General features: G+C 38.2%; 1 protein-coding gene across 2 annotated transcripts in view; it reads left to right on the top strand.

Annotated features, from left to right (window-relative positions):
- Positions 1 to 3636: 3636 nt before the first annotated feature.
- parvin (beta-parvin) overlaps positions 3637 to 27165 on the top strand; it is a 130826-nt gene continuing 107297 nt past the window's right edge. Inside the window, exons 1-2 of one of the 2 annotated variants that reach the window (XM_090382486.1) lie at positions 3637 to 3824; positions 15135 to 15691. In XM_090382486.1, coding sequence (XP_090238612.1) covers positions 15157 to 15691 — 535 coding nt within the window. In that variant the 5' untranslated portion in view covers positions 3637 to 3824; positions 15135 to 15156. Of the gene's footprint in view, positions 3825 to 15134; positions 15692 to 24951; positions 25089 to 27165 lie in introns of those variants that run through there. The other variant, XM_090382487.1, reaches the window with a different exon arrangement.

The raw sequence follows: 27165 nt of genomic DNA, 5'->3' as shown, positions 1-27165 counted from the left end.
TCGGGTTTTTCGTCCAGAAAAACAGGCCAATCGACCAGAGAACACACGCAATTCACGAACATAATACATTTGGGCAGATGAATTAATATTATGGGTAGCCCTAGTGTGACATTTATTTATAGTCCCTGAACGTAGCATTGACTTTCTCCCCTTTCATATTCCGTGTGAATAACACACACTGTTTGTCGAAAAACATGATCTGCATCATCTTGATCCTGAACTTCTGTAATCGAAACTCTTTGAACCTTGGTCATGACTTTGAAGTCTGGCACTTTGTCCCTGGGTCGTACTGAACTACCCACCACTCATCCAGTGACGATACAGTCGATAAAATTAGGATTGTCTTGACAAGTCTGGATGAATTCTTTGCATGATGATATTCTTTGTTCCTTTTGCTCATCCGTGAGGCTGTGCTGCACAAATTTTATCCGGACCTTTCTTTTCCATAAATCTTAATGAAGAATTTGACGAATCGTCTCCTTATTCATATCCGAATCATCATCCATCATTCTGAGGGTCAAACAATGATCTCTTGCCACAATTTCCCGAAATTTTGAAATTCTGTCCTCATTTCGAGAGGTTAACTTGGGTCATCACGATCCTCATGTTCGTCTTTGAACCACTTATACCATTCAAACACGCTTTCTTCTTCATAAACAGTTTTTAGCATTTCATAAGTTTCTGTTGCAGATTTTCTTAGTTTAAAGCAAAAATTGATATTTATTCATTGCTCCATTTCAAATCGTCACACGGAACATTAACGCTACCGACGAAACTGGTTGTTACTTGGAACCAGCCTATTGGACAATCTGTACCACCATCAGTTGGGGAAATTTGAACTACAAAAGTTAAAAAATAAACGAAAATGGTAACTTTCGTTTATTTTCAAACTCACTGAATGACTGCAACAGCACCGGCCCGGGAACTTTACTGCCACACCTTGTATAGTGTTTGTGTGAGCTGGTGACAAGTTTGACACTGTTTTAGGACACGAGAGCAGAGAGAAATTGAAAATGCCCAGTGTTAGTTAGCTGAAAAAAATGTATGATTCACTAAATCTATGGTTAATTTATAAACAGCGACTAATCGGTACGGACAATAGATGCAATTTTATACAACCAATGTTTTTTGCCATTGCTGCCATTGTAAATAGTTATACAGCTCGTCAAGTACTCTTTAGTTCTTCTTATCAGGAGAACTAACGAGTACTTAATGAACTGTATAAGTTAGTTCTCCTTATCAGGAGAACTAACTTATACAGTTATAGTTAGTTCTCCTGATAAGTTCTCCTGAAATTACTTTCAGTTAGTTCATTTCAGTTAGTTCTCCTTATCAGGAGAACTAACTGAAATTACTCAAAGAACACTACTGATGTCGTTTACATAACTACAGCAAGGTACTCTATGAAATATAGAGCACTGTTTGTAAATAGATGAATGGAGCCAGCTATGTTAACTCAGTTTGGGGGAAAGAATCGCTAAAATACAAAAATGCCCGTAACGCGGGACCAAGGCAAATCAAACCGATATTTATATGAACTATTTTATTGTTTTAGGTTCTAAATCCATCCTTGAAGTGGATCCTACATGTTACCCTGTATATATATAATTGAAAGTAACTTGAATTACTTTCGTGAAATACCGTAAAAGTTGCTCTGAGGAAAAACTAACTAAACTTAAATACTTTTATTTAGAGTAAAGAATGAAATCGCGCAGAAAACATCCGCAAAACTTTTAATTTTTTGACTCTGTTAGTAATAAATAGATTCCCAACAGGTTACACAGGTGGGGCGGAATTGAACCATGCCGTTTGGGAACCTCTGATATAATGCGTTAGCAGCTAAAAGCCATATTGCGTTGTGTGTGTGTGTGTGTGTGTATTCGCCTCAAACTATGTTAATTCGAAATTACTTATAGCAACCTTCAGCGAAATTGCTAATTGGTTCAATTACACCCAACACGATTTTTACCTCCAAGAACTTAAATGCTATATTTTTAACCAATTCTTATACGTAGATGTTGAAAATCACCATGACAGTTTCACATCACATCACAGTTATTGAATATAGAGGGAGTTACATTTTACCAAAATATGCCAATTTCGCATAATCTAGCCAGTAATGTATGACATACTGATTTATTTTAAGAGATATAAGCTAATTCTCTTAATTTTAGCAATCGATTCTGGCCTCGGTTTTCTTGTGATAAACATAATCAGACTTCCACTGAATTTCATTCAGTTAGACTTAAAGAAAGTCATGAAAGAATGTTTAAGATTCTACATGCTGTAAAATACTAGGATTATGGTTGGAACATATGCAGTGATCTTAAGGTTATTGATTTGCAGGGAAGTTTCACAAAATATTGTTGTTTTTTGTGTTCGTAGGACAGAAAAACATTATGTTGTGCAACATTGGGACAAAAAGGACGAATTCATACCAGGACAATGTAATGTAAAATACAATGCCTTTAATGCAATCAAACATGGTTCTTCTTCCACCTCTGCACATCAAACTTGGATTGATGAAAAATTTCACGAAGGGACTAGATAAAGAAGGTAACGGATTTGCATACTTGAGAAGTATGTTTCCTAATTTAACATATGCCAAACTTAAGGAATTTTCATAGGACCCCAAATTAGGAAACTCCTTAAAGCCATGTGTTTGAAACTCAGTTAAAGGAGGCTGAAATGGCAGCTTGGCGATCATTTAAGGCAGTAGTATATGGTTTTTTGGGTAACAGGAAAGCAGAAAACTATGAAATTTTGGCGTCTAATTTACCGGAGTACTACACAAACATGGCTGTTGAATGTTGTTCAAAATTCATTTTCTTTATTCCCATCTCGAATTTTTCCCCGAAAATCTAGGAGATGTGAGTGATGAACAAGGGGAGCGGTTTCATCAAGATATTTCCAAATGGGAAAGCGGTGCCAAGGTTGTTGGGATCCTGTAATAATGGGGGATTACTGCTGGTTCCTTGTGAGGGAGAGCAGGTATACAAGAGAAAATCCTTTAGTAGCAAACATTTTTAACGACAATTACAAGTATACTGATTATATATTATTGAAATATAACGATTTCGCTATGTTTTATGATAATTTTTCTGAAGTAAATGAGTTATAGAGAATGTATAATTTTTTTTACACTTGTATTATAAACTTGAACTCTACGTATATATCCCTTTTATTTTAATATTAAATGTTGTTACATCTTTTGATGTAAATGTGATAGAGACTTTTTATGGTGATTTTCGGAATCAGCGTGTTTATTTCCGCCAGAATCACATATTTTCATTGCTGAGGTATGACAAAAAAATTTTTTTGTTGTTGGCTAGTCTTGTTATTATTATTATTAGGTAGTAGTAGTAGTTTTATTTCTTTGATATTAGATTAACGTAATGTCAGCAGCTTATAAGCCACTATCAGTGTTTTTTTTTTTTTTTTTTTTTTTTAATATTCTGATATAGTGATTTCCGCACTCTGTAGATTACACACACATAATTTCGTTCTCCAAAGGAAGGATAGGAAGTACAGAAATTTGAAGGAAGTCGAGGTAGCTGCACATTGCGATAACAGAACAAGAAACGGAACTCGGGAACGCATATAGCTTGTCTCCGTTGATCGCATAGTACTCAGTTATTCCCTATAAGACCTACAACAGTGCGGTTGGAATATTAATAAAAAAAGTTTCTATTTCTCTGATAAATCAAAGTAGTTATGATATAACAGGATATTATTCTTTTGAACACATGTCGTGAATGCAAACCGCAGTAAACTATTCCACTAAGTCACTCGTTATATGCTATAAAAATCAGAAAGGATACAGGGTAAGTATTTCTGTTAAAAAGCCAAAATTTATGTAACCAGTGATATCTCCAGATGTTTTCCGCCCATGGCCACTGGCTTTCCTCACGGTTAGGCAGTGGCCACAAGCTGTGCCAATAATGCACAACATTTTATATTAGAAAAGGCCACATTCTCATTTTGCTCTTGTAGTGTTGGCCGCAGAACGAGTGGGTTTAGAAAAAATACTAAAATGTACAACTAATAATAAAATTTTAATTTGTGACATTTATAATTATGATCATGAAATAAAATTTTAAAAATAATAATATCACTAAATGTGATGGTTATAAGTTATAACCCTGTAAAGCAGAAGCTAAATGTATAGCATGCGATACTTGTAAACCGCATGACTAAATTCAGATTGTCGTGTGTAAATCGGTTCTGTGCAATGATTTGTCCAACTGCATTAATGAAAAAGCCTTTTCGCAGATACTGTACATGTTCTGTACTTAAGAACTGCATCTTCTGATTAGAAAATTTGTCGTGCCAGAAGGACTTATAAAAGTTCCTCAAATCCCCTTTTTGGAATTTATTAAATGCAATCCATTTTATTCTATTCTTTCGCCCCTCCCTTCTATTACTCTCTATTTAACTTCTAATTTGATCTTATATCGTCATATAAATCGCTTTATTTGCTTCTTAAATTTAGTATAATCTTTAAATAAAAATATTATTATGGTACCTCGCTTGAAGCGGCTTACATCAGTAATTCAAAACCGATATCTACCGCAACTGTTTATGCGGCCCAATGCCGTCTTTTTCATCAGGCAATTAGCCAATGTGCCCATGCATGGCCTACGAAAAATACATGGCCCGAAAAATATAATTCAAATAGAATTGAACGAATTTTATACCAACGATAAAATTCTACAAACTAATATTTTTAAATACAGATTTTAAAGAGAAAAATTTTTGTTAGCGAAATCACTAACAAGATCATAAACATTCGTATTGCGAGCAAGTTAGTGCTGAAATAAGTGGTGTGCAAATAACTTCAATACCAAATTTAGAGAAACGCTTTCGAAATTCTTTAAACCCAAAAAATTAGATATATATATATATATAGTGCAACCTCGATATAAAGCGAGTGCCAGGCAACACTTCGATAACCGCGTTATAAGCAAAGCGTGTTATAGCCGAAAAACTTTACCATTTTTTCCCATTTTTTTATTTAAAAAAAATACACTTTATTTACTAATGATTTATGAGTATATAGACTAAAAGACAAAAAGTATTAAAGGTATATCATTCCCTTTACATTCCACTAATACAATGCTGCTATGGACTTATATTTTACCTAATCCATTCTAAAAGAAACATGCAATTTAGTTTGCCGGAACTGATGATAGCATTTTTTCAGTACATACAGTGGCGGACAAAAAAAAAACTGCATAACCTTAAAAAAAAGTAACATTCGAAGTGAAACGTATAAGGTATTGTTTGATTACAGTCATTTTGTTTGTGGTGGACCCCAAATCTCACAATTCTCAGAAGAAACTTACAAAATGCTCGTCGTAATTTTCGGAGAACAAAGAAAGCTAACAGGCCCAGAGATGAGATTGACAGACTTGGTGAATCCTATAAATCCAATAGAAGGAGTTATTGCAATACTATTTTCCAAGAGAAGAAACTTTCCTGGGCAAGGTTTGTTCAGCATAACATAAATGAAGATCCGTGGGGATTATCCTATAAACTTGTTACTAACAAGGTTCATCCCTGCGATGTTCTTTCTTCTATTATTGTAAATGGTAATGAAACCCTAGACTGGAGTTTGTCAATTAATGCCATCTTGGACGGTTTGCTCCATGAGGACGCTGCCTCCTGTGAAAACACCATCCAAACTACAATGAGATTAGATCATTTATCATACCAAGGGCCCCGAACCGAAGCTCCTTTTACGGATACTGAGCTGGAATCTGCTATCTCAACCTTAAGGGATGGTAAATGTCCTGGACAGGATCTCCTTGAGGTTTCTGTACTTAAAAGATTTTGGAAAATTTTCCCATTAATTATATTAAATCTTTTGAATGCTTGTCGGTCTTCGGGATTATTCCCGCTGGCTTGTAAACAGGCTAGACTTAAACTTCTGCTTAAGTCCTTTGACAAACCCTCCAATGATCCTGCCTCTTACAGGCCCATTGCACTGCTGCCCATCCTTGGCAAAGTCTTGGAAAATTTAATTTTTTCTCATCTTCTAAATTACTATTTAGACAGAAACCTAAGTTCCCCACTTCAATTTGGCTTTACACGTGGAAGGTCTTCTGTTGATGCTATTTTTCAGGTTTTGAGTTCTGTTCAAAATTCTAATTATGTCCTCGGTCTCTTTGTTGATTTCAAAGGGGCATTCGTTACTGTTTGGTGGCCGAGTGTCCTGGCGAGGTCCAGAGAGGCCGGGGTCTCTGCTCCTATTTACCGTCTCCTTTCGAATTACTTTGATTCTCGCAGCATCACAGTTTCCTCAGAATTCTGCTCTGTCTCCAGATCTGTTTCTAGGGGCTGCCCTCAGGGTTCTGTTCTTGGCCCTGTGTGCTGGAACATGGTTCTTGGTGGATGGCTCTCGGTTGATCGAAACTGCTTAAGCTATCCTTCAGATAGCTTACGCAGACGACCTTGCTATTCTGATTTTTGGTAATTCCTGCCGAGAGCTAGAGTGCAGAGCAAATGAAGTTCTAGAGGACTTGAATATCTGGTGTCAAAAACAAACTTCAAACCTCGACTAATAAAACAAAACAAAGGTTGCTAAAGGGCTCTTTTGATGTGAATAGACCGCTTGTTATTAAGTTGAAGGGAGAAATGATTAGGAGTACTCGGCAGCATAAATACTTAGGAATTTATTTTGATGACAGTCTTAATTTTAATTATCATGCAGAATTTGTACTTCAGAAAATAAAGCTATGACCTATAAAATTATTAAGATTACCAGGAGAATTTTTGGTGTAAAGAAATCTTCCATTAAATTATACTACTCTTATATATTTATACCTATTGTGTGTTATGCGGCTGGGGCGTGGGGATACAGAATCGGTAACTCCTTTGTTCAAAAATATCTTACTCAAGCACAAAGATTTTTTCTTCTCGCTGTAAGTAGAGCTTGTCGAATTGTCTCTACAGCTGCTCTCCAGGTCCTCAGTCATCGACTGCTTTTATATGTCATCTTTTATATTGTAGAAGTATAAACGTTCCTGCGATTGTAAATGGTATAAGATATAATACTGACTTACAAGAAAATGTAGACATTAAAAGAATGAGAAATGAATGTTGTAGAACGTGGCAAAATACTTTGTCTACTTCTACCTTGGGTAGGGAGACCTTTAGGTTTTTTCCCGAGGTTGCTGATTATGATAAGAAAATGGACTGGTTCAATCCTGGCTTGTACGTTACGTTTCTATATACCGGTCATGGCAGTCTTAACTCTAAATTGCTCTCATTCGGAGAACAATTTAGAGTTAAGGTTTGCAGTTGTGGTGCTCAAGAAACTGTTGAGCACCTCGTCTTTCATTGTCCTCTGTATGATGATTTAAGACTGGACTTTCAACTTCTCACAAATGTATTCAATTGCTCTGAAATCCTAAGACTAGTTACCTGTCCTGAGTATTATGCCGCCTTCTCCACTATGCGGAGAAAATGTTTAAACAGAGGAAAAGAATTCTTATTCCTGAGGTTCAGTAAAATACTAACCTAATGTTAATTGATAGAAAAATACCGCCGTCTGTCGGTTAGTTGGAAAGATTTTACTGTTTTTTTTTTTTTTATTGAACTTTAGATGGAAGGGTTTAGGGCCCTTTTTATAGTTTTGGAAACCAGAAATTGTAACTACTCTTTTGAAGTATAAATCTTTGTAACAATCAGCTGGTTGCTGAGGACTGATAACTTTGGCTTGTTTGTAGACTGTTTCCGTTTTTGGATTCTTCTCTTACCTGATGTACTAATCAGTCTGCTGGACTCCAAAGTCCAGTGTTTATTTTGTATCATTATAATTACCATTGTAAATATCCTTTATGTACCATCATCATTGTAAATAGCCTTTATGTACCATCATCATTGTAAATAGCCTTTATGTATCATCATCATCATTGTCTATAGTTGCTTTAAATTGTACACTATGTATACTGTTACCTTTTAGCGGCGGTTAGGGGAAACCCTGGAGCTCCCAAAACTTTAATAAAATACTTTGAATACTTTGTCGCAAAACAAAGGTATTGCGTCAGATAACGCTTCTATTGCATCAGACAGTAATTGCAAGGTATTGCATCAGACGTTTCTATAAATGCGGAATTGGAAGGGTATACACCCGCATTAGTATATCCTGTTTTCCGGAGGTGTAATCATGGCGCCATATGTTCAGTTGACACCAAGAAAAAAAAGTGCAGCTGTTGCTCTGTCCCAGGAAGGGTTTTCTACGCGTGCTATCGCTGATAAAATAGGCTGCCACCAGTCAACAGTATCCCAGGTGCTGAAATTAAAACTTGAAACCGGTGATGTGAAGAGAAGACCTGGATCAGGCCATATGAGAGTAACTACACCTTCCCAAGATCGATATTTGAAACGGCTATGCCTTCGTAATCGCCATGCTAGTGCTCCTGATCTAAAACTGGATTTTTTGAGATAAGCCATCTCAGGCTTGTTTCAAAAGTTGTTTTTCTGCTCTACAACGTCATCAACTTTTTCCCTTGGCAGACATACTCTGGTCCTGTTCCACCTATCCTTCTTGCATAGTATATTTCCCGTCTCCCTGACAATAGAGTCACCAACAATAACTAGTTCCTTTGGGACCAGCGCATTCTGCCTTGGAGATTGCCTTTGTTCTGCCTGATGCACAGGGGTGAGCTCTGTCGTTTAGCTGGACAGCTGAGATCTTGATGGACGCCTCATATTAATTTCTTCGAGGGCATTTACCCTATACCCCAAGCTCTCATAGACGGCCATCAGAACGCTGAGTCGCCTCCTAATTTCTTGACACTAGACACCTAACACACACAAAGGAATCCTCCTTGGCTAGATCTTGTCCTGTTTTAGAAAGATCGGCAAACATTTCACATTTCGCAGATTTTTTGAGGCTCTGATGCGTTGGAGAATCGCCCCCTTCGTTTCTCTCCCGAGTCACAGCTCCCTCGCTAGTCTGTAATCTTTGCTTCGCAGCTCTAGTCTCGGTTATGATTTCCGTTTAAATACAATTTAATTAACAATGAATTTTAATTTGATTAATTGATAATACTATAATAAGCTAAGAGATTCCTAATACAGTGCTTCGTATTACGCTATTTAGTTTTACTTTATACTTTACGCCCGTGTTTCCCAACCTTTTTTTTACCGTGCCCCACCTAAGTCTTTCTAAAATTCCGATGCCCCCTATGTAACGTTGGGAAACACCGATATACATATTTTTTATATTCAAAAATTGCATTATTCCCTAAATGAAGCCTAATTATAACTTGTTCAGGACACAAGACAGGTTTTAGGAAGAAATCATTAGGAAATTATTAAGAAAAAACAGCAAGTAAATTTTCACAACATATAATAGACAACTAAAATTCAAGTACAAAATAATTTATATGAAAGATTTTTCTATAATATTTTAATTTTTAGTAATTATTATTTAATTGTTTAATAATTTCAACATTCCATGTGAAGGTCACTTCTAGATGAGTGGACTAAATTTAGTGAGACCCTTGTGCTTGATGCAGAGAGATTTTATATTGGGCTCCAATTTAGTCAGCTTCAGTCTCAAGTCTCCCCGTTTTGTGATATCCAGTCGATTTCTTTTCTTTAGTAACAAATCATTTATGGCACTAAATCCACATTCAGCTAAATATGAAGATGGAAAAAGGTAACAATAGCTCTCTTGAAAAGTTGGTTGTTAAATTTGGGTATTTAATTTCTGTTTCATCCCAAAGCCATGCCATCGCTTTTTTTATATTGAATAAAGTTTTAATTGACTCATCATTTTGCATTTCTGAGAGTTCTTCTTGGTACTGCATTGATACATCAGACAAATCCACTAACATTGGTTGCATCATCCAGGTTGGAAAATCAATTTGTTTTAAATCAGAAAACCTTTCTTTTAAATTTTCAGATGATCGACAATAACAAGTACAGCGGTATCAGTCACTTCACATTTTTGCAGCCAACGTGTTCAAAGTTTTTGTTACAAATATATTTTTGACGTAATTCAATAAATGTAATGAAACCAAATATCTTCGCTTTTGCATCGACGAGAGTTTTATTTGTTCCTCGAAGTTGTTTAATATATTTAGTTTTTCAAAGATATCGGCTAACTAACTCACAAATGCTTTACCATCGACCGTTAACAGATGCTTCATTTCAGGTTTGTCACTTAAAAAGTCATTAATAGTATCAAATAGTTCCAAAAATCTTTTCAAGCAGTTCCCTTTCGAGAGCCGCCTTACTTCAGTGTGAAGTAAAAGTCTCACCTGGTCTGCATTTTGTTTTTCACAAAAAAGCTTGAAGAGACGCTCACATTTGGCATTGACACACTTTATAACTGATTTTAGTACTTCATGAAGAACAGGTGAAATATTTTTAGCTACCAAGTTTTCCCTATGAATAACACAATGCAGAAGAAGCATCTCTGGATTCTCATCTTTCATCAATTTTAAGCAGCCATTTTTCTTGCTCATCATATTTTTGAATTGCCCCCCTGAACAATCAAATTTCCCCCATGTGGGGCGTGGGACCCACGTTGGGAAACACCGCTTTACGCTATCAGTTCGAGTTATATATACGTTACGCTATTTCTTATCGACTACAATATGGGGGCTATTGTTGTTGTTGTTGTTGTTGTTATTTGGTTTTTAGGAGCACTAGCAACTAAGGCCATATTGCTCCGGGGATATGCGGTGATCATTCTCTGACCTTTCCGCATCCTCCGTATTTGGTGGTCACGGGCTCGAACCCCGATCTAATCAAGAAGCGTGTGCTACGCACTGGCTGCTTCTCCCACTTGGCTACGGAGACGCCATATGGCGGCTAGTTCAACAATATTGGCGCCAACACCTGGGGTGGTAACTCCAAAAATCGATGGTTAAATTCAAAATAAGAAGCTAACGAACGCTACTAAACCTATATAATATCTCTGTAAAACACAATGTACTATGTTAATTAACGAAGAATACGGTAAAAATTAAAAATACTTATCCGTTTACAGTAGCCAAACATCTACCGACTGTTCTCTTCCGCGACCCGATCGCCCTCCTTGCTGTGTCCATAGGAGGCGTGCTCTCTTGTTCTTCATTGATCACAAAGGTACGCGATATGGATGTTGACTATTGTAGCCCATTCGCGACAAAGTGCGACTAGTGGTCCGTTGCAATATTTTGTTCTGCGCATCAAGGTAGTATTCTGACGTGATGTGCGACATTGTGCCCCGTCTGTTTGCTTGCAGAATTCTAGCCATCCTCCTCTGACCTCTCTCATCAACAAGCGATTTTCTTCCAAAGGAGTGCCGTTGAGAGGATGTTTTCTGTTCTTTGCACCATTCTCGATAAACCCTTGAAACTGTGGTGTGTGAAAAGTTCAGGAGAACTGCCGTTTCAGAGATGCTTTGGCCAGCACGTCTTGCACCTACTACCATGCCACGTTTGAAATCCGTTTGAACACTCCTTTTCTCCATTCTTGCTGCGGTTTGTACGGTTAACTGATACTAGAAAGTTTGTTCTGCTGCATTTATATCCACAACTGTGGTCATGTGACTTGCAACGTTGTGGAACAAACTATTTGTGTGCACAGCAGGGGTATACCTATAAAGTGGCAGCACAGTATATATCCCATCTAACAAATGCATTTCGAACATTTCTGCAATCCACAATGCAGCACAAAACACATTACTGTATTTGCAAAATTCACAAGTGATGCAGTTTTTTGTCTGCCACTGTAAATCTTAATAGTGGTCAGATGCAATAAATGAAGCTGTTCACTACTACTCTGACGTTCTAACCACGCCATCACCTCATTAATGTTTTCAAGCACTTTGCTAATTTCTGGCGCTTTTTCCTTACAGAAGTCATGCACATTATCTTCTGAGTTACTTTATATGTCAACGGCCTTCTGTTTATCGATTGTCTTCCCACCGTTCACGCGGAGTGGAACCGTAATCACCAGACTAAATTACTTACCTCAGAACCGGGAACACCATCTCCTGGACAGCTTCGATGAGTATAGTGCGCCCACCAAATTTGCACAAGACTTATTTGCAAGAAGGAGATCACAAATTGCAATCAATGATGGGCGCCTTTAGCTCAGGGCTCCCTGCACATGAGCATCCAAACTGAACCGGACTATCACCGTTATGCTGGGTCCTCTCTCTCCCAGGATTGAACCTCCATCGTAAAGGATAGACGATCTATGCGGACTCTACTAGACAATGATCTCTCTGGACGGGACTCTTTCTACCATGTGTGTGACACAACTACTGGGCATGACAACAGCAGCTCTGCTGCAGCACGCCGCCTGGCGTTCTGATCTGGGCATCCTTGCCTAGTTCACTTTTAAAACCCCATCCCTAGGCAGGGAGGTGGAGGAGATGGGCCTCTGTCTCATCCCCCTCCCCTGTCCCCCTTCACCTGGTGGGGCTTGCTCCACTGACACTCCCGGGATCGCCTTCTCTTTCGTTCCCACACTTCTACCTGTTCCCCCCCCAATCTTCAGTCTCCCCCCCGCTCTACCTTTACCGACCGTGAATGTCCCAACTGCAAGCTGCTAAACTCCAATGTGAAAAATTAATCTAACCTTCATTTAAAACCTATCTCGGCCTTATCTAAACCTCTAGCGTCTACCCCATTTTTTTTTTTATTTTTTTTATTTAACATAGGCCCTAGCCACTGAAATCTCGGGAAATTAGGTGGCAGGCTGCCAGAGTAAATAACCGTAACACTGGTGTACCTGGTCTGCCTCCACGGGGCCAAGTGTGGGCAACTTTGGGCCCCAATTCGGATCCAACTGCTAAATGACCAGAGGAACAACGGTACACGACACTACACATGTACAATATTCATACACTTTTAAATCTCTAGCCTCAACAGTGTTCTGTTTCACATGACAATGTATACTACGCGGAGATGGGGGAAATCTCTGGTGCCATTTGACACGAATACACTTTACACTGTTCACACGGAGAGAAGGGGGAAACCTCTGGTGTCGTGAGACAACAAGTGTATTCGTTTCAAACGGCACCAGGGGTTTCCCCCATCTCATAACACTTTACTGTTCACAGAAGCTGCGATTTCTTTCTTGCTCAGATAATGCACAACTGGAGCTTCTGCATCTACCTCAATCCAAGCAGCCATGTCATTTGCTCCAAGACTGCCACCAAGTACGTTATAAAGGCTGCCGTTGCTTCTTGTTCTAAAAATGCTGCTAAATCAAGGTTATTACTAGTGATCGCATCTTTTCCAATACATTTTTTCCAGCAGTTTTCAATTGTTGTTGATAATATTAACGTCCTTCAGCGTTAATATTTTTAGAAATACTGTAACTTGAATTTCTGATTTTATACCAGCAAAAAGCTCACGATTTTAGACTTTGAAGGACTCAAATAATGCCTTGATCCATGGGCTGAATTAGTGCAATTGTGTTCCTTGGCAGAAACGCGTCTCTGATTTTGCCATCTCTTTATTTCAGGACATCAGCTGAAGGATGATCTGTGCAGTGATCCAACAGTAACAGAGCCTGTTTTTTTTTACTAATACTTAGTATAAAAGGTAATGTATTTATCAAGCGCAGCGCTAGGGGCACTCAAGTGAGGCACTTTCCACAGGCGCCGCGCCGTTAATAAAATGTTTTACATTGAACATTCAATATCAAATTTCTACTTTCTCTCTATGCCAAATACAAAATATCTTTTCTTATATATTGTACTGTTAGGTTTTCACTATCTACAATTATACAAATATACCACAGCGATAGGTACAGTAATCCATAATCCCTTAATGACGTTGAGTGCGGAATTGTTGAGGAATTATTAATAAACTGTTTTGTTAAATGCTTTCTTTTAATTGTTCTGCAGAGTTCAAACCCTTTAGGGGGAGTGTAGAGTGTATTTAGTGTCAAGCGGCACCAGGGGTTTCCCCCATCTCCGCGTTGCTTTCATTGTAGGTGTGCCAGTTCACTGGAAAGGCCAGATTTAAAAGTGTGTGAATATTGTATACGTATAGTGTTATGTACCGTTGTTCTTCTGGCCATTTAGCCGCTGGACGCCTGCTGAGGCCCAACGTTGTCTACACTCAGGCCCGTGGAGGCAGACCAGGTATACCAGTATTATAATTATTTACTCTGGCAGGTCCTGCCACCTGTCAGAGTAAATTTCCTGAGATTTCAGTGGCTAGGACCTTAAAAAAATAAAAAATAAAAAAAAATTGATCTTTCGCGTGGGGAGGGGTAAGAGCGCTAGTATTTGAAAGGCTGAAACTATTGGCAAACGGTAAATTTGGACGTGTAGGGCAATCGCTTGTGTACAGATAGAGTAGGGGAGGGAGACTAAAGACTGGGGGAGAGAGACAGAAATATGGAGTCAATAGGGAAGGCGACCCCAATAGGTGTCAGTGGGGCATGCCCATGCCCCACCAGAAGGGAAAATGGGGGTGGCGAGAAAGGGAAAAGACAAGAGGACAGGCACCTCCCCCCCCTGCCAGGGAAGTGGAGTGGAAAGAAAGCCAGGAAAGAGTGCCCAACTCGGTTGCCAATTGGCGCACTGGCAGCAAATCTGTTGTTCAAGGTGGGGAAAAGATATGGGTCCAGCGAAGCAGTCGGAACCAGTGCCCCGATGTCATTCATGGGATATGTGTCCATCCAGGTAGGTTGAGGTTAGTCACGTTTATGGGTTATATACCCGACCAGGGTAGTGTCTCGTGGAGTGTCTCTTTTGCATCCCGGATGGGTCTGGTCCGTTGATCCTGTTTCCATCATCAGGGAGGGCGATCTAGTGCCTTTTCCATCCAGTGAGCCCATCCCCCCTTTAGGGAGAGCGGATAAGTTTGCGAAGGCTTTTTTAACAATGCTAGATGCGCCACTGCATATATATACGTGTTAAGATATTATATGAATTAAGCGCCGTTACAAGGTTGTGCATCAAGCGCCAGAAACGCTAGCGCCGTTTCTGGTATTTGTAATGTGCATGAATGATATCCCAACCTCCATGATTCAGTATACTAGCATAAATGTAATGGTTGTTCTCTCTCTCTCTCTCTCTCTCTCTCTCTCTCTCTCTCTCTCTCTCTCTCTCTCTCTCTCTCTATGTTATTGATTATTATGCAATTTCATAAATATTTTTATTTCAGATATCAGTTAGCGCCGGACATTATGCCAAATGACGAAGAGGTAATGACTTTTCAAGTGTCAGTAGAACATTCTGATAACCATAATGAAGAAGAAGAACAAGAAGTGATCCTAAGAAAAAAAGAACCCCCTGAAGAGAGAGCTGTTAGTTATAATCTTTTTCGACAATCCATTGTTGACGAATTTCATGAGGTAAGGGATTCTACTTTGACATTACCCTCTCCACCTCGGCTGTCAAATGAAGGTTGTAGCGAGCGTTACACTGTTGATAGTGAGGAATTTCCTCCTCCGCCATCTCCTCTTTCCAACGATTCAGTGTATGCGAACTTAAGGGACACTATTCCGCCTCCTTCCGAACTACTCGATGCATCTTGTAATGACTATTATGCCACCAGTAGTAAGGAATTATTTCCGCCTACTCCACCACCAATATCCCCACCCAATGATGTAATATATGCTAATTTAATTGACGTAGTTTCTCCATCGACGCCGCCGCCCCCTCCTCCTCCTCCTCCACCTTTAATTCCACAGCACATAGCAACGAAAACTGCTAAGAGAGGTAAGTATCGAATTTTTTAATCTCAATATATAAACAGTTTACTGTATATTAACTAATTGGCATTACTTCAAGAATGTCGTCTAATTCATTCTTCATAATTTTTAAAATGAAACCTGTGTTTATCTTCGTATGAAATTGTCATTCAATGCTTGAAAAGGAGAGATATATTTGCTAAAACTCAGTGTGTATATATACATATCATTTTGACTTAATGATATGTACACTGAGTGATCACTGAATTATGACCATATACCTAATGCCGTGTTGGACCACCTTTCTCACGAATAACTACCGCTATTTGCCTAGGCATTGACTCCACTAGGTGTCCGAAGACGCCCATGAGATCTGCAGCAAGGCTGCCTTCAAGCTATATCCATCGTGTTAGAATAGATGACGGTTGAATGTCCGTACGCCTTACTTCCTGTTTCAAAACATCCCAGAGGTGTTTAATTGGATTGAGGTCAGGCGAATTTGAAGGCCAATCAAGATGGACGATACTTTAAATGTCTTCTTCGAACCACTCGTGTGCAATGCGAGCCCGATGACACAGCTCATTATCATCTTGGTAGATCTCGTTTCTGTCTGAGAAAAAATGCAATATAGAAGGGTGCATATGGTTTCCTAAGATTTGCCGGTAGATCTCACCAGTGTCTGAGCGTGTAGCACAGTGGTATCGTCACCGTTCTCTCCACACCAGGTGAAAAAGGCTTGGGTTCGAATCCCATCGATGACGCAAGGAACTTTTATGGGCTTTTTTTCACTACGTGGCTGAATTAGTCGGTCTTAGGCGTAGATAGCAAGGTTTTTCCCTGGAAAAACGGGGTTTCTTCCAGCAAAGCATGAAAATCGACCAGAAAACAGACACAATACACTTGGGTAGTTGAAAGTGTCTTTCCAGGTAACCTAATATAATAGTTTAGTTATTTATATCTCACCAGGGAAACGTTTTCCATAAACACCAGGAGTCCAAGTTCATGCTAGCAAAAGATGCCCCATATTAAGCAACCACTGCCAACTTGACAGTGGACACCATGCACGATGAGTCCATGGAGGCATGTTCCTTGCTCCATACTCAAAGGCATTCGTCCACCAAGGATTTGGACTCATCTGACCAGCACACTCGTTTCCAGTCCCCCAGTGTCCAATCAGCGTGTTGTTGACACCACAGCATTCGCCATTGATGATAATCAGCAGAGAGGAAAGGGTGTCTCTTGGGTTTTCTGCTGTGGAACCCCGATACGTCTGAGTGTGTGGTGCATCGTCATTTGAGATAGTGTTCCTGAATTTTCCATACTGATGTCATCTGTTACCCAGTGACCTGCCATTGAGCCTGTACAACGCACTGCACCCTTCGCGCATCAAGTCTCATCCTTTACAGGCCTGTCAAGGGAAGGTTTGACCCCTTTAACACCATTCTTTGTGCACCTTAACCACTCTGGGCCGTGAGCAACCGACAAGATGTGCCGTTTCCGATATGGAAGTACCCGACGCACGAGCTCCCAGGATCATGCCTTTTGAAACACCATGATATCTTTAGTACGTCCAATAATTGTTACTTTATCACTTCGATTTGCACTACCAGATGCAAATTACCAGTGCTCTAGCGTATGAAGCTGTTTAGCTTTTTATACTGCGAGCTTTGGCATAGTCCATTAAGCTGGGTGGTGACAATTCAGTGACCACTGAGTGTGTATATATATATATATATATATATATATACCATCTCCCTCATGGATAAGAAAGGTGTAAGTTAATCCTCTTAGTGACGCCGGGATTAAGTATAGTCTCCAACACCTTTCTTTCCTCTAGGTTCTGGAGTGCCCATTTCGACAGTACAAGCATGAATGTAATTATAAACCTGCAGTTTCTTACTTATATTAGAGATGCACAGGCCTTATGCAACAAATGCACATACAGGCTCCTACCCTAGGAAACGCAGGGAATTAAACTTCAAATGGAGATGATTGAAACATTAATCTGAGGTTATTTTTTATTAAAAACAAATAGAAATAAAAATAAAAAAAATATATATATATAATTGCCATAACAAGTAATGCTTCCTGAAATTGCTACTTTCATGCTCCTAAATACTGTATAAGCTTAAAATTTTTGTCCAAAACCAATGGCCACTAGAGGCAAGGAACAGCATTATATGGAAATACCGTACGTTTTCTTTTTGTGGAGGATGTTGGGTGAGCTGTCAACACAGACGTTTTTAAAAGGAGTCTACTTCCCCAAACAAGTAAACATGAGAGTGCTTGTCTGATGGTTTCATTTTGCTTTTTGAGTATAGCGTTGGACCAGTGGCTTTCATAAACGGTACGTATTTCAGTAGCGATATTATGACATCAATAACGGCGTTCTGCCACATGCAGTTATGGCAAGAGCCTTTCGTTTTGAAACAGTATAATGCCCATATTATACTTGTAGAACCACTGGAACTTGTGGGTTGATCATTCGCACACTAGCAAGACTCTTGTGGATTTATTGGATGATTTTTTTCTGCAGCAGCATGTTCAAAAGGGAACCACAGAGAGTAATACTCTTGATCTGGTTATCAGCAGTGATTTGGTTATCATCGTGCATTAAGAATTTGCAGATGAAGGAACCACTGGGTGCTAGTGATCACAGTGTACTGATCTCGGATTTATTTAAAGATATTACTACCATCGGGTAAAGGGAATGGTTTTTGCTTCCGTAAAGGTAACTGTATTGGTCTCAGACAGATTTTAAATTTTATACAGTGGGACCAACTGATAAAGTTACCAACAGAAAATTCTAAATGGGAAGCATTCAAAGAATTAATCGTGGAAGCAACTAAGCTTTTCATGCCGAATAAAAAATACTGTTCAATTTTTAGGCCTAAATGGATGTTAGATGAACTGAGACTCGTCACAGAGAAGAAAAATGCATGAGATGCATATAAATTTTCAGGATATGCAAATGTATCCTCAGTTCACAAACGGTGACAGGAATGAATACAGACCTTAGTTTAATTTCAGCTCCGGGTAAAATGATGGAGTCACTGGTTAAAGAAGCATTGCAGGATCATCTAGACAAAACTGCAGTAATAATTCAGACACAGAATGTGTTTGTTAGGGGAAAGTCTTCTCTGACAAATTTGATTAGATTCTATGATGCGATTTGAAATGAAATGGATGCAAAAAATAATTTTGATATTATAAACTTGGATTTCAGGAGAGCCTTTGATACTGTTGCGCATGGAAGACTGCTGTACAAATTGGAGCAGTATGGTATTAAGGGCAAGTTGCTACAATGAATAAAAGGATGATTATAGAGAGAGGACCGAGAATGGTAATCAATGGACGCTGCTCTTCGTGGACTAAGGTTATTAGTGGAATCCCCATGGGTTGGGTGCTGGGCTCACTGTTGTGTTTTATATTTATCAATGATATTGATGAAGGTATATTAGGCTTAATATCCAAGTTTGCAGGTTATACTAAGGCTGATAGGGTTGTTAATGATAGTAATGGCAGTGTGCTAGGAAAGTTGGACAGATGGGCTGAGAAGTGGCAACTGAAGTATAACATTGGCAATTGCAAAGTACTGCATATAGGTAGAAGTAACCTCAGGTATACTATATTTAGGGTGGTAGAAAATGATAAAGACCTGGGAGTAATTGTTCAGTCAGATAGGAAGTTTTCTGAGCAGTGCACACAGGCAGCCAGAGCAGGTCATGGGGTGTTGCCAATGATATACAGGAATTTTTCTAGTAGAGAAAAGGAGGTGATTATTCCTTTGTATAAGGCAATGGTCAGGCCACACCCAGAGCACTGCGTACAGGTCTGGAGGCCTCAGTTTAGGAAGTATGTAGAGTTGCTTGAGCGAGTACAGAGTAGAGCTACAAGATTGATGATGGGTAAGTAGGGGTCCTCTTACTAAGTAAGGCTTAAGTTCTGCAAATTGCAGCATCTGGAGACTAGGCCTCTGTGAGGTGATCTGATTGAGGAGTATTAGGCATTGAATGGGTTGAGCAGGCTCAATTCTGATGGGATTCTTCCTCTTGCTCAGAATACGAACCTGAGGGGTCATAGATTCAAAATGAGGAAAGAGTTGTCGAATATATGTGCGGAAATTTGCCTTTACCGGATGGTTGATTGTTGGAACAAATTTCCATCTGTCGTTGTGGAAGTTGATAGCTTAAATAAATTCAAAGAGGAGCTGTACAAACGTTTAGAGTGAATGAATGTGTTTTTTTTTTTTTTTTTTTTTTTTTTTTGGCTGATGCTACATAAGCTTCCTTTTTTGCATTACATGCCTTTACTACTACTACTACTACTAGTACTACTACAAAGCTTCATGAATGACTGCTTACCTGGTAAAGAATAATGTGACATAAACTATTATAGCCCCGAAAGTCGTAATAACAGAGACATCGTGGAAATAATTAAACGTGTGATCCTTTCACGAAGCCAACACCATTAGTCGAGTAGAAAACTTCTGGAATAAAGAAATATTTTTATTGACACACGTCATAAATTGCTGGAAAGTGTTCCATGAAGACTGTCTATTCCATTATAGCTTGAAGTTATTTATTTTATTATTTTTATTTTTTTTTTTTTTTTGATTTGGTAGTTGTTGGCGCATCGGCTTCTGTGGCCATATTGCACCTCCCAAGGTTTTTACAGTACTTTGATCCAAGCCCGAGGCGGGAATCGAACCCGCGACCTTTGGGTTGCCGGGCAGGTACTTTACCTACTCGGCTAGCCCGGTTGGCAAGCTTGAAGTTATACATGTGACTTAAAAAAGGTTTGTATGATATGGAAATGTGATCTGTAAACTTTTCTTTTAGTATCTGATTTAGCTAAATAAGATATGTGTTCTTCCACATCTTCTGAAAAGGGGGAAGTAATTTTAAGAGGATTTTTCACATAGTTTCTGATGAATATTAGTATTAGTAATGGCCATATGATGCCAGGAAGTGTAAGGCTTATGCTGCACCAGCCAAAAATGAAAAAAATAGTAAAATAATATTAATAAAATAATGAAATAAAATAAATAATTAAAAAATAATAAAAGAAAAGGAAATAGACAATCCTCTTCCCATAGATAACTATCCAGCTGACCTTTGAATTTCCCCAAACTGTCATTCTCTCTCTCTTTGGCTGGTGCAGAATATATAGCTGGTGGAGCCTGAAATGTCAGATGACACATGTCGACGATGCCATCTGGCCTCAGAAACGGTCAACACATCACCGCAGGTTGCAAGGTGATCACCCAGACTGAATATACTTATAGACACGACCAGATAGCCAGGATAATACATCAGAAGCTAGCGAGGAAATACCAGTTGACCAAAGAAAGTGTACCATACTACAAGTACGAACTCGAGAAAGTACTAGAGACCCCAACCCACAAGCTGTACTGGGACCGCGTCATAATAACGGATAAGACCATCCCGCACAACAGACCGAACATAACCCTTGTGGACAAGATGGAAAAGGCTACCTACCTCATTGGCCTAGCGGTGCCCAACACTAGCAATGTCCAGAAAACCCATAAGGAAAAAATTAGGAAATACACGAACCTGAGACCTGAGGTCAAGGAGATGTGGCATATGCAAGAAGTAACGACCATCCCGATCATCGTGTCGACCACCGATATGGTGCCAACGCACAGCCTAGCAGCAATAGGTTTCCGGGAGAACACCTATAAGGAACTCCAGAAAGTCGCAATCCTGAACACCTGTAGGAAAAATCAGAGAGTTCCTCGACCAACAGTAACACCAGACATTACAACCACCCTGTATACTTAGTAGCAGTACCCGTCACGGAGTGGAATTCCCCAATCAGGGAGAAATAATGTAGGAGAAACAACAATAATAATAATAATAATAATAATAATAATAATAATATACGCCCTTTTGCCGATCTAACCAGGAGAGTTATCTGTCTTTGACCCTTTCAAGAAGCTCGGTGTCCTTTAATTGTGGTCTCCATACTTGAACACAGTATTCCAAGTGCGATCTAACAATAGCCTTGTGTAATGGGATTATGACGTCCTTATCTCTACTATCAAATGTTCCATAAGTTAGGTAGTTAGATTAGATTAGATAGTTCCATTAGTCAAATAGTTAGTTCCGGAAATTCAGGTTTACATCATTAAACAGGTATACCTGCTAAAGAAAACATGAAGTTTGCAGTTACATTATGCTGACTCGGTATAGCCAGATATGGTTGTCTCTGTACAGATTTTCTTTCTGCTCCCCCCAAACTCGACTACCCAGCACTTTGGGTAATAATATGCCCTCGCAGTTAGAAGAGTGTTTGTGCCATCCTTTCACATTGTACAGGAAAAGCCTAACAATCCAACTAACTCAATCAAGTATATATATATATATATATAAATAATAAAAATTGATAAAGTAATAGTAATAGTAACCGTGGCATGTAATGCAAGAAAGCAAGCGTATGAGATTATGTAGCATCAGCCAAAAAAAAAAAAAAAAAAAAAAGCACACAACCATTCCATCGTAATCTGAACAAGTGGAAGAATCCCATCAGAATTCAGCTTGCGCGACCCATTCAAGGCCTTATACACTTCAATAAGATCACCTCGCAGGTGCCTAGTCTCCAACCGCCGCAATTTGCAAAACTTAAGCCTCTCTTGGTAAGAGGATCCCTTCATTCCCCTCACCAATCTCGTTGCCCTTCTCTGTACACGCTCAACCAAATCTACATCCTTTCTAAAATGAGGCCACCAGACCTGTACACAGTACTCAAGGCATGGCCTGACCATTGCCTTATACAGAGAGACAATCACCTCTTTTTCCCTGCTAGCAAAATTCCTGTATATCATTGATAAAACCCCATGACCTGCTCTTGCAGCTTGTCTGCATTGTTTAGAAAACTTCATATCTGACAGCACAATTATCCCAGGTCCTTTTCATTTTCTATCACCCTAAGTGCAGTACCACACAGTTGGTACGTTCCTCTGGGGTTACTTCTACCCATATGCAGTACTTTGCATTTGTCAAAGTTAAACTTAAGTTGCCACTTCTCAGCCCATCTTCCCAAATTTTCTAGATCCTGTTGCAGTAGCACACTGCCATCACTGTCATTAACAACCCTGCCAAACTTTGTATCATCTCAAACTTCGACATTAAGCCTGATATACCTTCATTAATATCATTGATAAATATACAAAACAACAGTGGACCCAACACCGAACCCTGTGGGACTCCACTAATAACATTAGTACACAAAGAGCAGCGTCCATTGATTATCATCTTCTCTCTTCTTCCACTCAACCATTTATCCATTGTACCCACTTACCCTTAATACCATTCTGCTCCAATTTGTACGGTAGTCTTCCATGCGCAACAGTGTCAAAAACTTGACTGAAATCCAAGTATAAGATCAAAATTATTTTTTGCATCCAGTTCCTTTGTAACCACATCATAATATCCAATCAGATTTGTCAGACAAGACTTTCCCTTAACAAACCCATGCTGTGTCTGAATTATTACTGCAGTCTTGTCTAGATTATCCTGCAATGCATCTTTTACCAGTGACTCCATTATTTTACCCGGAACAGAAGTTAAACTGACTTGTCTGTAATTACTCGTGTCACCCTTCTATCCCCCTTTGTGAATTGGGGATACATTTGCACATCTCCAGTCCATGGAGATCTCCCCTGAGTCCAAGGATCCTCTCATAATTATGGCTAAGGGTTTGCTTAGTTCCTTTGCCGCCTCCTTTAATATAACTGGATAGATCCAGTTATATTAAAGGCATCGACCCCAGGTGCCTTTCTTATGTTTAACTTCAACAATTTCTCCTCCACTTTCCTCTCAATTATTACAAAATCATTAAACACCTTGCTACAATTTGATAACCTTCTGGCATTTTCAATCCTTAATAACTCCTCATGTGTGAATGTAGATGCAAAATACTCATTCAGTTTGTTTGCTATCTGAGCAGGATCATCAACAGTCGAACCATCGATATCAAGTGGTCCAATCAGATTCATCCCCTTCCTTTTAAAGTTTATTTAAGTAAAGAAATCCTTGCTGATTTTCTTAGCGTACTTTGCCAAAGATTTCTCGTAATCTGCCTTCGCCTGCTTAACCTCCTTTGTGACTTGATTACAGACTAGCTTATATCTGCCACAGGCTTCTTCGCCTAATAATTTATATGCATCCCATGCATTTTTCTTCTCTGCCATGAGTCTTATTAGTTTATTTGACAACCATTTAGGCCTAAACCTTGAACAATATTTCATTATAGGTATGAAACGTTTAGTATCTTCCACGATTAATGCCTTGAATGCTTCCCACTTAGAATTTTCTGTTGGTAACATCATAAGTTGGTCCCACTCTACAGAATGTAAAACTGTCTGAGACCACTGTAGTCACCTTTACGGAAGCAAAAACCCTTTCCTTTACCCCTGATGGTAATTATATCTTTAAATAAACCCCACTTCAGTACACTGTGATCACTGCCACCTAGTGGTTCATTTATCTCCAAATTCTTAATACAGTACACGAATGATCATTGCTGATAACCAGATCAAGAGTATTACTCTCTCCGGTTGCCTCTCAAATATGCTGCTGCAGAAAACAATCATCCAATAAAATCGCAAAAAATCATACTAGTGTGCGAATGACCAACCCACAAGTTCCAGTCAATATCTTACAGTCAAGTTCTTCCTGTAGAAGTGAAATTCGAAATTTCACTTCGACAGGAAGAAGTTTGTTTTTTTTAATACTTGGCTGAGTTAGTTGGATTCAGATTCTCCGTATCATTCATTATTTTTTTGTCCAGTAAACAGGCAAACTAGCTGAAGATTACACGCAGTTACAGACAGAATACGTTGATGTCTCAAGGACTCAGTTGCCTTTGCAGTCAATGCGCAATATTTCGTCTTTAATGGTGGTGTGGGAGTGTGAAGAGTCATTATTATGACAGCAAAGTCTGATAAAGAGATCCGTCACGGATTGTTCATATCCGTTTCCTTTCTAAAATCCGGAAACAATTTTGACATTGTAATATACTTTCTATATATAAATTGCGTTTATTTCTTCACTTTCTTGGGATATGATTTAGGCGACCAATGTTTAGCTTTTTCGATAGTATTTCTATAAAATGTAATTAATTGTAATATAAATTCAAATAATTTTGGACTAAAAATATCTTTAATTAGTAGTTTCTGTATATTTCATTTTTTCTGTATGTTCACTTCTGGGTGTAGTTTATAAATTGTGTTTACAAACTAAGACTGCCATCTGGTAAACGAAAATTAAACATTACTTGTCCATGAAACATGGCTTCTCCTCGTCCGAAGTCACCAAGACCTCCAACACCACAGAAGAAAAAAGACGAATCTTTCTTAGAATATTTAGGCACACTAGGAAGGAGAAAGAAGATTAAAGAAGGTGAGTTTTAATGGCTAGATTACCAGGTATATTAAAGCAGTTTCTTTAAATTATTGGGTATGGTTTTAAATCAACATATTATGTTTAGTATTGAAAGGCGTGGTGCATCCTACCTTCGTGCTGTAAGATGCCTTATTTGGGCATGTGCTAAGAAGCAAGTGACACTCTGGTAGTAAAAATAAAGACAAAATACAAAATTATGAATACAGAAAGCTGAAAATTTTTAAAAACAAATGTTTAACTTGGATTAATTTCTAGTAATTTTTGTGTAGAAATATACGACGGACAAAAATATTTCCAAACGCCTTTTATGATGATGTAGTAACAGATGCCAGTAACCAGCATGTTATTTTTGAATTACAAAATATAACATGTTGATATTTTCTTATGTTAAACACAAAATACATAAACAAAAAGTATGTATAATAGTATCGACATCAATAAGATGATGCAGGGAAACAAGCATATGAAGCACAAGCATAAACAACCATAAGCAAAAAAAAAGTATAAGCAGTATCATATTCGTTTACCAGTTCTTTCAAGTATTTGTTAAATTCCTCATTAAATTGAAATAAACTTTCACCCTTCACAAGAATAGGTGGGAGTTTAGTCCAACAGCAAATTGCATGTTGACTAAAAGAAAAATTTCAGTCAACTTCCACAGTTATCGTCTGTTGACTTGAATTTATGTCCTGTTATGCATGTGGCCTTTAGTAAACTTAGTCATATAAACTTCAGTATTTAGCTTACCAAATCTATTTAAAGCCTTAAATGTCTTGATCAGGTCACTCTACTGATGCCTGGTTTTTAAACAATTTACAAGAATATCTCTCTGTGCCTTTAACATTTTTGCTGCTTCTGATGCATATAAGCATCAAATGGCACTGCAAGTGATGTGTATTATGTATATAAGCATTCAAAAAGCACAAAGTGCTGTGCTGTTATGCATATTGTGCAAGTGTTCAAAACAAGCAGCCAAGTGCTGTGTTGTAATGCATATAGCCAGTCATTCTTAAGCAGTCAATATATATATACACAAGTGATATAAAAGTAAAGGTACATGAAACCAATTGCTCAATCCTTTGGCACACTGATTGAACTCTGGGCTATTACAGCAATGCTTTGTTTTTGTTTATATCTTGATACACTTTTTTGTTTGTTTTTTTCTTGTGTTGAGATTAGTTTATAATAAACTTTTGATAAAATTTTGAATTTTGTTCTGATTTACTCAGAGTGAAAACTCTTACTTTTTCTTCTGAGTTTTCTTTTATTTGTGAATTACAGACTTTTAATTTTCAATCATTATTTACAAATGCTCAGGGTTATTTCTCAACATTCCAAAAATTACAGCACATGGAATTCACTTTCTCAGATATATGTGGAAATTAATCAATTATTTTTGCTCTTTTCTCAATTCTTTATTACAGGTTCACATCTTTCCTAAAATGATGTTTCTAAGCTTGTGAAGTATTCAAGATATGGCCTAACCATTGTTTTATATAATGGAATAATCACCTCTTCTGATCACAGAACCCCCATGAGCTGCTATCCCATTATATGCATACTGTTTTAATTTAGGTTACCAAATCTATTTAATCTATATTCACTATAGATTAAACAGATTTAACTGTAATATAAATTCAAATAATTTTGGACTAAAAAGATTTCTATAATCTATATTCACTATAGCAAAAATATTTCCAGGTTCCAGGCAACTTCACTTATCATTAGTGTTTTGTGTGCCTTTTGAATGAAATAGTTTTGTCAAAAAATTCACCACAACAAATCATTTTCAAAGTCCTAATTTGTTTGTATAAAATGCATTGATAGTGTTAGTACTGTATGATGCAAGGAAGCCACAGGCTTTTGCTACACCAGCCAAAAAATAAAATAATAATAAAATAAAAATATAAATAATAATAAAAATAATAAAATAAAACAAAAGATTCCATCCTTCCTAAGGCATTAGCAAGGATAGAATCTTATCAAACACTCAAAATATCTTGGAAAATTTTGGAAATTTAAACTTATTTTGGAAAATCTCCATTATGGAAGGAAATATTGCTAGCATTAGAAA

Source organism: Mastigoproctus giganteus, chromosome 10 (genome assembly GCF_048544385.1).
Source record: "Mastigoproctus giganteus isolate SK-2022 chromosome 10, ASM4854438v1, whole genome shotgun sequence".
Classification (NCBI taxonomy): domain Eukaryota; kingdom Metazoa; phylum Arthropoda; class Arachnida; order Uropygi; family Thelyphonidae; genus Mastigoproctus; species Mastigoproctus giganteus.
This window is presented reverse-complemented; position numbering and strand designations above follow the sequence as displayed.